Source organism: Trypanosoma equiperdum, assembly GCF_001457755.1.
Source record: "Trypanosoma equiperdum strain OVI genome assembly, contig: ctg_549, whole genome shotgun sequence".
Lineage (NCBI taxonomy): Eukaryota > Euglenozoa > Kinetoplastea > Trypanosomatida > Trypanosomatidae > Trypanosoma > Trypanosoma equiperdum.
Genome location: NW_027124475.1, coordinates 193,675 through 210,226, shown reverse-complemented (window position 1 = coordinate 210,226; position 16,552 = coordinate 193,675). Strand labels below are relative to the sequence as shown.

The 16,552-nt window shown below is 45.8% G+C and overlaps 4 protein-coding genes across 4 annotated transcripts; all 4 read left to right on the top strand.

Annotated features, from left to right (window-relative positions):
- Positions 1 to 330: 330 nt before the first annotated feature.
- On the top strand, positions 331 to 3,081 carry TEOVI_000236600 (uncharacterized protein; the record flags this gene model as incomplete). The annotated part of the gene is made up of 1 exon (XM_067225449.1): positions 331 to 3,081. One exon carries the CDS (start codon positions 331 to 333, stop codon positions 3,079 to 3,081), a length of 2,751 nt encoding a protein of 916 aa, XP_067081550.1.
- A 1,771-nt stretch (positions 3,082 to 4,852) lies between these two features.
- On the top strand, positions 4,853 to 7,999 carry TEOVI_000236500 (DNA repair and recombination helicase protein PIF2; the record flags this gene model as incomplete). The annotated part of the gene is made up of 1 exon (XM_067225448.1): positions 4,853 to 7,999. One exon carries the CDS (start codon positions 4,853 to 4,855, stop codon positions 7,997 to 7,999), a length of 3,147 nt encoding a protein of 1,048 aa, XP_067081549.1.
- Positions 8,000 to 9,067: 1,068 nt separating this feature from the next.
- Positions 9,068 to 11,857, top strand: TEOVI_000236400 (DNA repair and recombination helicase protein PIF1; the record flags this gene model as incomplete). The annotated part of the gene is made up of 1 exon (XM_067225447.1): positions 9,068 to 11,857. The coding sequence occupies one exon, from the start codon at positions 9,068 to 9,070 to the stop codon at positions 11,855 to 11,857; it is 2,790 nt and encodes a 929-aa protein (XP_067081548.1).
- Positions 11,858 to 14,385: 2,528 nt separating this feature from the next.
- On the top strand, positions 14,386 to 15,144 carry TEOVI_000236300 (14-3-3 protein 2; the record flags this gene model as incomplete). The annotated part of the gene is made up of 1 exon (XM_067225446.1): positions 14,386 to 15,144. The coding sequence occupies one exon, from the start codon at positions 14,386 to 14,388 to the stop codon at positions 15,142 to 15,144; it is 759 nt and encodes a 252-aa protein (XP_067081547.1).
- Positions 15,145 to 16,552: the final 1,408 nt, after the last annotated feature.

Below are 16,552 nucleotides of genomic sequence, written 5' to 3'. Positions count from 1 at the left end.
CCCCCCCCCCCCTCCCCCTTCTGCATGTGGCCGAACACTCCTTTTTTTGTTATTACTGCTATTTGTCGCTCAAGGATGTGTTTTCATTTTTCCTCACCCTTCGTCTTCGTTGTTGCCGTTGCGACACCTTGTGTTTACCTCATTGTGCCAACCGCAGCCAGTAGAGCGTTGGACAACGTGACCCAACTGGGTTGTTCACTATTAAATACTTGTAACTCGTTTCGAACTATCACTTGCTTCCTGTGTCTCTCGCTGCCACACGTCCAATTTTCTTTAACTTGTATTATGCAGACTGGGTAGTGAAGGAGTAAGAGATAGCTGAGGCACCGAATGACTATCCTACGCCACCCGGTACCTTCCAGGTCTTTCCGCTCATGGGAAGTTATTGCCGGAGGCCCTCAGATGCAGTTATGCGTGCAAGAGCGCACCTGTGAGGGAATGCGAAAGAACAAGCGAATCGTCCACCGCTTGTTTTACGGTGAAGTGGATCTCAAGAAATATCGCATCATTCGCTCATCCAATCGGGTAGACTATCAGTCGATGACGGATGGTAGTGGGAGAAACATTGCTGAGGAAAGTACAGGCCCCCGTATGCGACTGGTGTTGGCCACGTCTGACTCACGGGATGAAATCATGAGGGATTGGGATGAGTTGAAGGCAAAGGGGATGCCTCCGTGCGGCGGGAATTGGGGCCTTGGAGTTTCCCAGCAGAGCAGCGCCTCCTCCATTGGACATCAGGGGAGTGAGTTGAGCCCATTTCAGCGCTCCCCCGTTTGCCCCAACTGGACAGGAATTGGGGGAAGCCATCTAGCGTGGGAAAATGCAACTGAATACTCGCCACTCTCCGACCTGAGTGCGAGCCCCCAGTTCACGTGTCTTCCCGTACAAGGGGGAAGTAGCGCAGATGCCTACGATGCCTGCCTCATACGTATCATGGAAATGTGGGATTGGACCCATCCTTTCGAGACCGCTGCGTACGTGACCGCTGTGGCTGCTGGGTGGTGGTGTCAAGTATTGCAGTGGTCGTTTATTTTTATCATTTCCCTGGTAATGGGTTTACTGCGGTGTCGGCAGTTTATGACTGAAAAGGAAGAAAGGGAAGGGAAGGCTAGGATACTTTATGTGACGAATTTTCTCGTCATGAATGTATCTAAAAACGTTATCCATTTCGTGTCTGGGGTTGTGTGTCTGCATTGGCTTGTCGTGTGGTTGGCACCGCAGTGGACGTTGATTAATATTTTTGAGCACGTGATACCGCCGCTGATAATTGCATCACTCCTTCACACAGGATTCAGGCGGCTAATAGGGACTCCACTGGTCAGAAGAACGAAGCCCCTTTCCTCCAAAACTGAGTCTGCAGCGAGTTGTGGGTTCAATTACTCGCTGCTTTCGTCGGGTAGTAACGTGTGCACCGGAGCCTTTTCCGGACACAATTCCGGGAGTCCAATTCAACGGGAAGCGAATGCAGCGGCAGGGGGCACCGCCTTCTTCGGTGAACGCTGCGACCGCAATGCACTTGCAAACCGCCAACCATCAACGCCTTCACTACGGTCGCGTGAATGGCTGCGGGGAGACGGCTTGGTGGGAGACAGCGGAGCCTGGGAGAGAAGTGGCACAACGAACACGACAACGATCTTTGTCGAGGTTGATGTCCCCCAGGGGAGTGTAAACTCGCTACAGGCCGTACTGGCTAACGCAGTGCGTAGCGAGAGGCAGGGGAACTATTTCTTCCGATGCAACAAAACGCTGAGTCGTCAAACACTTGTAAGCACTAAAGATGGAAGCGAGTTCACTCTCTCTACAGTGTACATGTTGGCCGGTGCACGGGAGTCGCTGCGTACGGATACGAATGCTTCCTGTGGACTTGACTTCCCAGTGGGACCACAGCAAGGAGAGCAAAGCGCAGTGCAGAGTTTGGCTGGCGCCGAGAGCAGTGCGGAGTCGCCACCTTCAGCAGACCCCGCCATCAAATCGATGAGAACACCCATCACACTGCCTTCCTTACTTGGATTTGCCAAAGATGAGGGTCTGCTAACGTGGAGTTACGACATTGCTGGGTCCGAGCGTGAAGACGGATCTCTTAGGTTGCGCGCTTGCTATACCATAACTTCAAGTACTAACCTTCCGGAAAGTACGCGTCACGAGTTGACTAAACAACTATCGTGTAAGGCGGATGCCATAGTGGAGCTACTCGGTACAAGTGGTGCTGAAATCCGCACGGCGGTACCGAAAGAAGACCGACAGCGCACCACATCGTTGCATGTGTCTCCTGTCCGCTCTGCGGTGTGCACCACTCCCCCAGCACATGTGCAGGATGGGGTAGCAGAGAACATTCCCAAGTGTGAGGAAAACAATGGTGCACTGCAGATAGCCGAATATGTGATCAAGGAAATTTTCTTGAAGTGCAAGTGGGATTTTGTGTCGCAAAAGAAAGGGGCGACGCTGTGGACTGCAGACACGCAGTGGTCGGATAAAAAGGCGGTAAAGGTGGTCGTACACATTCCTCGGGCCACCCTGGCGGATGTGGATTCAGTTGTGAATGACCCTCATTTGGTTAGTGTAATGGACAACATGGTGGAGGCAAAAGTGCTGGTGAGAAAGGTATCTTCCGACGTTCACATTTATCACACAAAGTTTAGTTCCCCTTTTTGGGGAATTTCGGCGCGTGATGTCGTGACACGTACCGCCGTCTCGTTCTACCCAAGCGAAGATCAGCGCGTTGCCATGGGTCTCGAAGGAGGTAAACCCATGTTTCTACATACTTCTGTGGATGCTCCGAGTGAGGTACCAACTTTAGCAGGTTTCGTACGTGCGCGTGTTTTCGCATTTGGTGTGTTAGCTGAAGTAGCAGTTGGTGATGATGGTCTGGAAGGAGTGCGAGTGACCCGATGTATAGCAGCTGACCCCGAGGGTTTACTTCCAGGTTACGTTGTGAACGCGCTTTCGGTGATGCAACTTGACAGCATTCTCACATTTGCGAAGTTCGTGAAAAAGCGGGCGAGGGCTTCCGTTTCTGGTGCCGCATCGCAATGTTTTGGACGTGAGAGTGAGGAAAGGGCGGAAGCAACACCTGCCGTTTGACACCTCCACATGTCCTCGATGGAGGTCTACTTCCTTGGTTGTTTGCATGTTAATTACACCTTATCTTTTAATATTGGGAGAAGTCCCGTGCGTACCCATTTCCCCGCAAATATAGCATGACCAGTGGTGTTACCGTTAAACAAACCGATTAAACGTGTAGGAAAAGCACACGCGGGAATTGAAAATTGTACATGTTGTTGTTGCAAATGGTTGAGCAAAGGTAGAAAGGCGTTAAAGTTGTGGTCTAACATAGCTCCACCATGCGCTAAGCGTTGCTACGCTCCCACTTCTAGAGTTCACATCACTTTTGGGGTTATTTTTCTTTTTCGTTTCTCTCGTCTCACGCACATATGTATATACATATATATATATATATACATATATGTGCGTGTGTGGAGCTGTTTTGGGGTCTATTACTTTGAATTTTCGTTCCTTAATTTTCCTCGTATTGGGGTATCTATTCCCGATTCTTGTTTTTTTTTTTTTTGAACTCCCGAGAGGTATGCTTCATGTACAGAATGTTGCTTTTAGTGTGAAGTGCAAACGCCGTATCATTGTTGCTTTTTTGTAACCGCGTGTACCGTTTCGTGGCATTCAGTTGTTTTAATAAGATTTGGAGGAGACTAGCTGTAAACATACGTATTCCCCCTCAAATGGAAGGGAGAGGCAAAAGTACGTTTACATTTGTGTAATAAAAGCGTTGAATTTGCTTTGATTATGACTACTTTTGCTTGACTTTCTAAGGGGCCGCGGTGTTGTTTCATGTGTACTCTGCAAATTGACCACTCTTTGTCTCATCACTCAGCTTTGTTTAATCTCCACCTGCAAATATACCTTCTTGCCTCTGTTTATCCTCATTTGTTTTTGAACAACAACAACAACAATAAATAAATAAACGGAAACAGTGTATATAGGCTCCAGCGGCGAGTGGTGATACCGCAGCCCTCAGGAGGCGGTAGGAACTGCATTTGACCGCAACCCACTCAACAGAGGGGTTAGTAACAATAATTGTGCATGGGTAGGAGCTGTAACTGCGTAAAACAGAGCGCAGTCCGAGAAGAGGGAAAAAAGGTAAGAGTGGATTCTCACCACTACTACCACCAACGCACCCACGGACAGCCGCAGGCGACAAGCTGTGCGGCTCCATATAGACTCAGAGACCCGCACAAACTCTCTGCCTCCTCCTTCATTCAAATTAAAAGGGACGAAGGAGGAGGCAGAGGATAACGGGGAAAAGGTGTGTGAGTTTTGTACACCTATTCGTGGAGAAACAAAGTAAAAAAAGAAAGAAGGGCACGAGTCAGCACCTCCCGTCATACGCTCATAGACACATATCTTTTATAGAAGTGACATAGATATATATATATATATATTTATTTATTTACATTTGTATATATATAAGACGGCCGAATTTTTAAAATTGTTACTTCGTGTCGCGGCCGTACCTTTTTCAAATAATCTCCTCAGACGGGTTAACTCACAAATTCCCAATTCAAAGGTGTGTGCAGTGGAAAAGAGACAGACGTGCTACCGTGAAGAGAAAAACAGAAAAGAAAATACAGGAAGACTGTGAGATTGGAGAAGGAATAAAGAGAAACAACGGAATTTAACACCTTAAGACATCGGCGTAGAGCTGAGGAGGGTGTGTGAAAGCAAACAAAAGAAAGACACGTGGAGAAGAGGAAAGAAAGCGGGTTAACGTGAGCGTGTGGTTTGGGGTTTGTTTTTCAAGTAAACCACAGCAGTTTGCGGTGATAGTGCAGTCGGACCAATGTCTTCAAAGACGGTAGTTTGGAGCAGTTTAGGGCGGTTCATGCGCACCTCCCACCATAGGCTTCTCGACGAAAAATTGTTCCCAGCTTCCCACAACCGCCACGTCCAGTCGCGATTGTTGTCTACCCCGTTATCACTGATTGCGGTACCGTCGTGGATGTCAAAGTGTCGCACCTCAGCCGTTCGGCTCTCACGTCACCCTCCTCAGGTTTCGGGGCAAGAGCCTTGCGCCGTTACCGCATCATCAAGCGTGGGAACGTGGCATGGCTCCAGCCCTGCTGGACTTCGTCGGTGCCAACATGTACGATCATTAAACGGCTGGACAACGCCTGGTGATGTGCCCATACGGCATGGAAGCAGAAGTATCGCAACCATTGCCACTGGATGCGGTGGTGTTGGTGCTGGTGGGATTAATAGCTCAGTCGATGTTGCTGAGGTTAGTGGTGTTAGTACATCCGGAGTTGCAGCTGCTCCTACGGTAGCGCTTCCGCCTGGACCTCCTGTGGAGAAACCGCCGCTCATTTGTGTCGTTAGGCGAGCCACACGCGGTGGTGCTGCTGCTGACTCGGTTGGGACGGGAACTCCTGGAAAATGTGATAAACCTCCCGACTCTTCCAACACGTTGGTTGGTACAATAGCCCGGGTGCTGAGTAGTAGTGGGGAATGTGGACGCCACAGCAATGCAAACCAAGAGGGATATTCTCTTGGATCACGGCCGGCTAGGAAAATATTAGTTAAACTGGAGGCTGATACGGTCGCAGCCCCTCTTGCCGATACTAAGGAAAAGCAGATATATGTTCAGCAACAACCGGTGGTTGTGGCACAATCACCTTTAGCGAGAAGCAGTAGCACCGTTACTTGGGAAGAAGGGGACACGCTTGTGTACAATATTTTTACTCAGCGGGTAGTGAAAAGCTCGTCGGCCAGTATCCGCGCGCTCTCTGTACTTGGTGTAGGAGTTCGTTCCAGTGAGAAGGAGCTTTCCGTAGTTGATCCGCATGCACTGGTGGAGTTTCGTGATAAACTCCGTGAGAAAGAGGTTAGTTGGCCATCTGCGTGGCGTAGTTCCCTTTTTAACCAATTACAACACGTACTGCTAAAAGACCAGCCTATGGAAGAGATGATATCCCGAGTTCATGAGCTGCTACAGCTGCACTACCAGCGTGTGAAGCGTTCGTGCGTGGCAAACGTTACTAAGGGAGAACCCGACACGAAAACGGAAGAGGCGAACCCGGCTGGCGATGAGGTTGCTATAAACGGTGAAATGACATACCATGAACGGTTGCTTGGCTACCCTGACTTAAACGAAGAACAGAGGCGTGTAGTAGACTTTGTGCTTCGCGGCTACAACACGTATATTGGTGGAGGGGCAGGGACTGGAAAGTCTCTTCTTCTGCGGGTAATAAGGCAAGAACTTGTCAGCCGAGGCCTTACGGTAGCAACCACAGCGACAACAGGCATAGCAGCAAGGCGTTTGAATGGGGCAACGCTACATCACTGCTTCGGTGTGAATGTGTATGGTGAGTTTACACGGCGAGCGGAGTTGAAGGAGTTCGATGTGATTATCATAGATGAGGTTTCCATGCTATCAAAGGAGCTATTTGAGTCACTTGAATTCCAGCTCCGCCGGGCGAACGGTGTGGATTTACCTTTCGGTGGCGTGCAAGTTATCTTGTCTGGTGATTTCCTCCAACTGGGTGCGATCTGTTCCGTATCGCTTGTCCACTCGTCAGTGTTCCGCCGTAATTTTGCAATGCTCAAGCTCCAGCGGGTTGTGCGGCAGGAAGGGAGTAGTATTTTCGCCCAGCAGTTACAGGAATTGCGACGGGGTACAGTGCCGCATGATCTGCAAGACACGGTTCAATTCCTATCCCCACCAGAAACAGCGAAATGGTTAGAGGGTGAGGGAAAGGGCGCGGTGAAGTTGCTCCCCACGAACAAGGAAGTGGATGAGGTGAATCAAGCAGAGCTGGACAAGCTTCCCAGTGATCTTGTCGTATATCCCGCACAAATGCAAGCTCCATCACTGGTTGGACGGTGGACTGCAACATATATACTGGAGGCTGTGGTGAAAGACACGAAAATGATAGATACGCATAAGTTAACCAGGGCGCTAGAGCAGTATGTGCTTGATTTCCTTCAGAAAACACCTTATGCCAGTGATTATACGCTACCGGTTGTAGGTCAGCGGTACATTGTGCTGTACAAACTGTTTGTTGATGCCTTCGCATTTCGAGTTCGTATACCACAAGACATGAGTGAGAAGGACATGCGGGACCTTGCGCTGCATCTGCGTGGTTTGGAAACATGGCTTCCGGCGTGTGGGCTTGGGGTTTTCTTGAGAGAAATCCTTGACTCACCTGACGGACTGCATACCGATGCAGACGATTACACGCTAACGCGATATGCAGAGCTTCACCCCATGGCGTCTCCGCTACGCCTCAAGAAGGGTGCTAAAGTGATGTTGCGTACAAACCTCGCCCCAGGTCTCGTAAATGGTAGTCTTGGTGTAGTTGTCGGGTTCAAAGAACTTAGTGCAAAGCACCTTCCGCGATTTGTAAACACACCAGGAAGGATAGCCGCAGTTGAAAATTACGCCGAGTACCTACGGTACGAGCACGGCTTCACCACTGCGTTTGCACCCGAGGTAGATTTCGGAGGGGGGCGCGTGATTGTTGTCCCACCCGTTCTTTTCTCAGTTGGAGGGCTGTCAAACACGAACCACTACCATGTAGGCATCGTATCCCTGCCCCTTAGTTTAGCATATGCCTTCACCGTCCATAAGGTGCAGGGACTAACGCTTGCCGGTCGTGTCCATCTCGAACTGTCCCGCATGTGGCCCTGTGATCATTTGTTATACGTCGCCATGAGTCGTGTACGCAACCCAGAGCAACTGACGGTGTCATCGTTTCACAACAGTCTCGTGCGATGTGCGTCTGAATGTCTCCTCTTCGATGACTCGTTGCCTCCGGTTGAACAAGTGCGGGTTTTGCCACACTTCTTCCAGGCAAGCTGGCAGCGCACACCCAGTAGACGTAAGGCGGCACTCCAGCGGAAAAGGGAGCAGGCAAAGCAATCCAAGCAAAAGAAGGCTGCGAAACTGAAAGAAGCAATGATAAAGCAAGCGAAGGAAGCAACACCGTAAAATCATAGCCGGGTTGCCACACAAACATACCGGGTAAAATGCGCGTGCTCTGCTATTTACTGCTTCTGGATGCGTGCACAAGGTTGAGGGACGACAATACATGGGTTCTCTCATGTGCTTTATTTTATTGGTGCCATATAGTTGTGTCATTAACTGTACAGTTTATCCGCTTATTCTTTATTTGGTGCAGTGATCCCTTGAAAATTGCGGAGGGTATGTGCTTCTGATTTTTCCCACCGTTTTCCTCCCTCTCCGTCACAAAAAAAAAAAAAATACCTTCTCTAAGTCTCCCCACGCTTGCTTCCTTTCGTATGTCTTAAGATGGCTTGCCACAGGAAGGGAGAAGGATTTTGTCGTTACTACTGTTGTTACTATCTCTTGCCCATTCCCATTCCAGCGAAGTTCTCTCAAAAGTGGCAAAGAAGCTCTAACAACATTTGTAAATCCATTCGCAGTGACTACACGTGCTGTGTACGGGAGTGGTGGAATAATTCGTGTTTATTTTTGGCGTTTCTTTTCATTCCTCCCCTCGTATATATTTTTTTGTTTCGTTTGTTGTTCGCGTGTAATTTAGACTAAAAATTGGTACCATGGACTATGCTAACCTTCCATACGTTTTCGTACTTGTGTATGTCCGTTTGTTTGCACTTGCACTTGCACTCGTACCTGCACCTCCATCTCTCTTTTCTTTATGTAACAACCTATGCCTAATACGAAAAGTTATTATTCTTAGACGCACAAACAGTAGATTAACCATACAGCAAGTTTTTTTTAAAAAAAAAGAGAAAACGAAAAGATCTTTAAAGCCAAAAAAAAGCAAAAAAGATACACCATAAACATTCCCACTAGATCAAGCTACAAAGAGGTATATATACGAGCTACCTCTAAGCGTCTATAAAAGCACTTATTTTCTTTCCTTTTTTTATTTTATTTTTAATTCCCTCTCTTCCCCCTTTTTTCCGGTTGCTGTTGTCCTTTTTACAACGATCCAGCAGCAGCAACTGATACTATTCCAACGACATCCACCGAGGAAATCGAGTTAAAGAGCCTTTTACTCGTGCATACGTTATGTTGCGTCGGCTCCTCCAACCAGCGTACAATGTGGCGTTGTCGGGTACATCAGCTTCAACTCTACCACGTAAAAGCGCTTCTGTCGGACTCGTTCGCACCGCACTGATGCCTGTTGACTACAACGCCGGTGCACTATTTTGTGCCATGCGCTTCACCAGTGGAACGGAGAAGGAGCGCAAGCGTGAGCCCAAGAGGGGCTCAAAGCGACGTTCCAAAGCAACGACGACCCTCTCAACACCCACAGACGCGCAAACTTCAGTGACGGGGGCGCGGGAAGGCGTTGCACTGCCTCAGGAAAACATGCCAGACGCCATCCAACCCCCTGCCACTCTGGAGGTGCGCGCCGCTGAAGTTAAGGAGGAGCCCCTGGCAGCCACACCACCACAAATTCAGCCACAAGAGGAAACGATGGGGCCAATAGACGGTGAGCCTCAACTACCCCTTCATTCGACGTTGGTGTACAACGCACTGACTGGCCGTATGACATCGGAGACATCACCATCCTTCTTATGCTTGAAGAGCATAGGGTTTGGTGTCAACAACAAACGGCAGCTGTACGTTGAGAAGCCCGATGTCCTCCGGGACCTCGCGCAGAGAATGAGGAAGGGTACGGCGACGCTCCCCTCCAACTGGCCCGTAACAATTATCCGTGCCCTCGGGGTGATCCTACGCAACCGCAGAGTTGAAGATCCAGCCGAAGCGATTCAGCAGATGATGCAGGTGAAGATTAACAACCTAACGCACAGCCGTTACGCCGCCGTTGTCAATGCTGTGGGCGATACGGACCTGCAGAATATCCTAGACGGTGGCTTGGCCGATGAGTTTGTTGCGGTTGATCTTAACGAGGAGCAGGAGAAGGTCATTAACCTGGCCCTGAAAGGCCACTTGATGTACATTGGTGGCAGTGCTGGTACAGGAAAGACGGTTTTGCTACGCGCCTTGTGTAGACGGATGCAAGCGGAGGGATTGCGCGTTGCAATGACGGCCACCACAGGTGTTGCTGGTTGCCACATTGGAGGTTCAACCTTCCACCACGCCATGGGAGTTTCCGCCCAGGGTGACTTCGTGCGAAAGAACCACCTATTGAGCTACGACGCTATCATCATTGATGAAGTGTCTATGTTGCCTAAGAAAATGTTTGAGGAGTTCGATAGGGTTCTCCGTGAGGAAGCTGGTGCGCCGGACGTGCCCTTTGGCGGGGTGCAAATCATCCTCTGTGGTGATTTCCTGCAGCTAGGTGTGATCAATGAGCCCCCGATAATCCATTCCACTACTTTCCGGGAGAAATTCGTGAAGATCCGCCTGGAAACTCAGGTTCGCCAAGCCAAGAGCAGTCTTTTTGCAGATGCGTTGCAACAAATGCGTGTAGGACTTGTGCCGGAAAGTTTGACAGCGTCTGTTGAACAGCTTCCACCGGGAACTATGGTACCGGCAGCCGTGAACCTTCTTCCAACCAACAAGGAAGTAAACACAGCGAATGAAGAAGAACTGAAACGCCTTCCCGGAGATGCTGTCACCCTTACGCCGGAGACGGGTATAACAGCTCTTAGGTGTGACACCACAGCAACACTCCTCATGAGGACAACGAAGGATTTCAAAGTGGAGGAGTTTACAAAGCACTTGCGTGGATTGCTGCAAGCCACAGTTGACATCCCTAGGGCATCCATGGTGTCTGCCTACCGTATCTACGAAGATGGTCATGCCGTACGCGTTTACCTTCCGCAGAGCGAAAGTGTTGCTTGGCGTGACGCGATACGCGAGCGTTTCCTAGAAGTTGCAGGCCTGATCAATGACTTAGACATAGGAGCCACTGTGACGGAGATTATACCCAGCGGAGACGGTCTGCACACGCCAGAGCACGAGGAATGTCTGCAGAGGCTTATGGCAAAGCACCCCATCGCGCAACCGCTTACGCTAAAGAAGGGGTGCCGCGTCCTTTTGCGTACCAACCTCACTTCACGTTTAGTCAACGGGAGTATTGGTACAGTAGTGGACTTCGTGGAGTGTAGTATGGAAAATATTCCTGTTGCCCTTCGTTGCGAACGTGTGAACCGCTGCGTCGATAGGTATCGTATTTACTGCACGATGGAATGCGGCATGCCCGTACCGCTTTTACCTGTAGTTAAGTTCCATAGTGGTGAAACGATTGTTGTCCCGCCGTGGGAATTTTTGGTTGGTGGAAATCCCATTACCCAGTACTACAGTCTAAGCAGCGTATCCCTGCCCCTTAGTTTAGCATATGCCTTCACCGTCCATAAGGTGCAGGGACTAACGCTTGCCGGTCGTGTCCATCTCGAACTGTCCCGCATGTGGCCCTGTGATCATTTGTTATACGTCGCCATGAGTCGTGTACGCAACCCAGAGCAACTTAGTATGTCTTCTTTTGACCCCAAGATGGTGCTGGCAAATGAGGCTTGTGTCAAGTTTGACCGTGAACTTAATACCGTAGACAATTTGCCATCGTTAGCCGAGTACCCCGTGTCCTCATGGAAGCGCTGTAATGATATGGTTTATCATTTACGGCGTCAGGGGACTTCTTTAGACCGGTACTTGCAAAATGGAGCAGCAAAAGAAGGTGGAAGTGTTCCCGTACAGCAGTTAGGTCTTTCGGGTCCTGTTAAAGGGTCGTTAGAACATTCGATGGTTGTGTCACGACGGTTGCGAAAGCTGATCAAGCAGACTGAGCGCACCATACGTATGCACGAGCGCCGCCAAAAGAAAATGGCGGTGGAGGGTGCAAAACAGACTGACACCACCAAGGCCTCCTCTGGTGAGTCGTTGGAATAGAATCGAATTAAAAACTTTGTTTCTTTGTTGTTGTTTTTTTTTAATTTATTGTTTGTTACAGTTCTTCCTTACCCTTGTATTTTTATCGTGTTTTGTCTAATGTTTTTTTATTATTATTATTTTGTTTTAAAGGATAAGTTTCTCCCTTCCCTTTGTACATTTCCCCACCCTTTCTTGTTTTTTGTTTTACTACACCTTTTCTTCCCTTCCCCTTACAATTTAGATGACGGACTGTTCCTTTGGTGGAAGTCCAACATATATTTCCTTCCCCTCTTACGAATCACACACGCACATATATATTTATATATTTATATATGAATATGCAAACACAAGTATTCCCCTCTTCGTTTTTTTTATGTTTTCTTTTATTTTATGTTTTATGTTCCACTTCGGAGCCGTTGGTCGTATATTTCTTCGTTCATTATACATTTCAGAAGGACGAGAGAACAAAAGAAGAAGAGGGAAGGAAAAAATATATATATATATACGCCTCAGGGATCCGAAATATAGAGCCTCTACATATTCTGCTGCATGAAACGGCCGAATTATCTTTTTTATTTATTTTTATTTTTATCTTTTTTTTAATTTTTTATTTTTGGTCTTGTGTTTGCGCGTGATTCAGTTGATTCCTCTTTATTTTTATTTTGTTTTGTAGATTGGTAAATGGAACAGCCAGAGGATGTGTAAAAGGACCCCATAGACACATACACATACACATATATATATATATCCACATTCATTCACTCACTCACTCACTTTTACACACACAATTTAATCGCAAAAAAAAAAATAATAAATAAATAAACACAAACACTTTCAATTGTTTTTTTTTCAATTTTTCTCCCGCGCGGCGCGAACCGTTTTTCAATACGATGAGCGCTGTGGCACCATAGACGCAAAAAAAAAAAGAAGTTAAAATACATCAGTGAGGTTCTACAATTGGCGGAGAGGAAACACAAAAAGAAAAAAGAAGGGAGTCGAATAAATAAAAAAAATAAAAAATATATATATTTATATAACAACACATCACTTCCCAATTCACTTCACACTTTACTTCGCACAACAACACAAACGTAAAGGAGGAGGAGGAGGAAAAGAGAGGTGGTTAAAAAAAGAAAAGAAAAACATATGCAAACATATTTTAAGCCCACAAAACCTTTTACTTAACGTACACCTGCAGTCATCATTACCAACCTGTTGTGATTTGTTTTGTCATTTCTTTACCCCTTTTTATAAATGAAAATATTTTTGGCTAAAAGAAACCTGTTGAAAGGGGGAAAATACCATAGAGTTCTTTATTATTATGATATCGTGTTGTATTTTTGTTGTTTCCTTTATTATTATTATTGTTATTATTTTATTTGTTTGAGCGCGGTTGGTTTCGGGCTGTGTGGAATGTTTGCATATTTGTAACGGTATCTTTCTGTTGTTGTTTTGTTGTGCGGAGGTGAAGTGGAGCAGGGGCAAAAGTGAATATAGAAATTAAGAAGAAGGAAAATGGGGCAATTAATTTTTAAACAATATATATATATATATATATATATCAAAACTTAAATTTCTTTTAAGAAATAAAAAGAAAAAAAGAAAAGCTGGTACCGAGAATGGAGCAACCCTTGCGAAATCAAATTAAAAAAAAAACACACACACAAATAGAAAAGAACGGGATAAGAATAATAATAATAATAATAATGGTGATGATTATAATGGTAAATGCAATAAGGCCTCTACTCTATTCATACATTTTTTTGCGTGAAATGTAACGATGATACGACACCCTTTTATAATTATTTTTTTTTGTTTTCCTCTCCACCTTTTTGTTTTCTCGCCTCTCTCATCATATATTTCTTGCCTTCACACATTTTTCTCATGGCTGTTTTTTTTTCCATTTACGATTTCTTTTGTTTTTTGTTGTTTTTGTTGTTTGTTATTATTCTTTCTTTCTTTACTTTGTTTTTTGTTTTTCGAAGTTTTTTTTTCTTTTTTCCCTTTGTTTTTTTTAAAATTCCTACATATTATGGGTATCTTCGGTTTCTATTTATGTTTCCTTTTTTTTTTTATCATTTTTATTATTACTTTAAATTTTGTTTATTACTGTTTTTCTTTTGTTTGTTTTGTCACCTTCTGTTGCTCTCATTATTATCATTGTACACAACCGTCTCGTGTTGTTGTTGTTGTTTCCTTCTTTTTTTTTTCGTGTGCTGTAGTTAAAGAGATTCAATCGAGAAAAAAAAGAATAATAACAATAATAAAAAGGATAGAGCAACGTGAGAAGGAAAGAGAACGTCAAAATAGGTGAAGTCAACATTTTTTTTTTGAAAAAAAAAAGAAAAAAAAAGAGGAGAATAGCATCAAGTGAAGGTGGGTCTTTACACCAGCGTTGCTGTTATTACCATTTTTGCTTTAAATAACAGTACGTAGAATAAACAAAAAAAAATCTATATTAAAAAAAAAAGAGAAGAAAATAAGTGAATAAAGAACGCGTATATCAACAACAACAAAAAAAACAAAAGAAAAAACAAGCGGTTAAAATGGCGGGCTTTCAAATACCTGAAAAGCGCGAGCAGCTTACAGTCATGGCGCGGATCGCTGAACAGTGTGAGCGGTATGACGAGATCCTCGTTTGCATGAAACGGGTCGTAAAACTGAACCCCGTCCTGTCGTCGGAGGAGCGCAATCTTCTCTCCGTCGCGTATAAAAACGTCATTGGAGCCCGTCGTGCCTGTTGGAGAAGCATCAGCGCACTGGAGCAGAAGGAGGATCTGAAGAAAGAAAAGAATGTTACACTCATTAAGGCCTTCAAGCGCCAAATCGAAAAGGAATTAAGTGACATTTGCATCGACATTTTGGAACTTATCGAGAAGCATCTGCTGCCTAATGCTGAGACGGATGAGACGAAAGTGTATTACCTCAAGATGAAGGGCGACTATCACCGTTACTATGCCGAAATTGAAACCAATACAGAGGAACAGAAGGACAAGGCGCTGGAGGCTTACACGCAGGCAATGCAATACAACGCTTCATTGAAACCGACGAGCCCTATTCGCCTCGGACTCGCATTAAACTTCTCCGTTTTCTATTACGAAATCCTGAAGAGTCCTGACCGCGGTTGCCAATTGGCACGCGAGGCCTTTGAGGAGGCGCTGAGCGATCCGGATGTGTTGGATGAGGAACAACACAAAGAAGCGGCACTCATCATGCAACTGTTGCGTGACAACCTCGCCTTATGGACAGAAGACGCACATCCGGAAGGACGGGATGACGGAACTGCGATGGAGGAATTGGAGTGAGTTTTCTTCATTTCCATCTATTTTTTCTTTCTTTCTTTCTTTCTTGCCTTCTGGTCTCGGTTGGCTAACGGCACCGTGATGGAAAGAAGACGTGCGTGTATGTCTTTGTGTGTGTGTGTGTGTGTGTTTGTGTCTTTACGTGTCTTTGTGTGTGTGTGTGTGTATGCGTGTGTCTGAATTTGTGGGTTAAGGCAAGTACGTAAAGAGAAAGAAATATACACATATATCTGCATCTACATATAAATGTTTGTTTATATACACCAAGAGGAAAACAAAAACAAAAACAGAAAGAAAATGACACATGTGAGTGAGTGAATCTATCTATCTATGTGTGTGTGTGTGTGTGTGTTAGAGAGAAAGATCGACCGATCGGCTAAAAGAAAGGGGAAAAGGCATGGGTGAGACAAGAGGAAAAAAAAAAGGAGTAAATAATGTAAGAAGAAAGGAAAGGAAAGGGCGGAATAGAGAAAAAAGTATACAATTCATCCGCACCGGAATGCAAAGCTGCAGCAAATGGTTGAAGGTTTGAGGTCATGAAGGGGAGGAGTAAATGAAAAAAAGAGAGGTTTGAAAGGAAATAAAGGTGGAGAGGAAGGACCATATAAATATATACATATATATATGTGGAAAAAAAACTGACGAGGCACGGGGAACAAAGCGTAATAAGCGAACCCAATGGACGAGTATTACGAAAAGACTGAAGGCAATGTTGCCAGAACGAAAGTAAAGAAAAGATGAGAAAGGAAGTTAAATGTATATTTACTTACATTTGCACTTATGCATATATTCGTGAATGTATGTCGACATGCGTGAAGGGGGAGAGGTGTGCACGACATCAACCCACGGGGTTTATGTGATGACCATGTGAAAGTGGACTTGCGAACTGTTGATTGAGCCGTTGCGCACTTCCGTAAGGGAGGTGGAGGGAAAAGGAATGAAGGACTAAAGTGGGACAAAACGCGCATTTTTCGCCGCAAACTTCCTCCGAAATAAAAGTTAGTGAATGGCCTAAGTAACGAGGAAAGAAACAGGACACTTTTTTTTTCTTTTCTTTTCTTCCTTATATTTTCCGACCCCCACCTCACTTTCGTTGCAGTTGGGACACACCCATCAACTTATAATGGTAAATATTGTAGTAATTACTGCGGTTGTTCCCACATTACTGTTCCTGCTGTCTATATTATGGCCATATATATATATATATATGTGTGTGTGTGTGTGTACATATGTGTGCTGGCACCTGCATGCACTCTCTCGATTAGTTGGTTTTACATATGATTAGTGACTGAGGACTCTAAACGGTGACAAATTTGCATTGAGTGATGAATCAAGGAAAGGAAGAATATGGAAAGATGTGAAAAGGGAATGGTTTGTCTGGGACGTGATGCGGAAGTAATGTGTAGGAGCG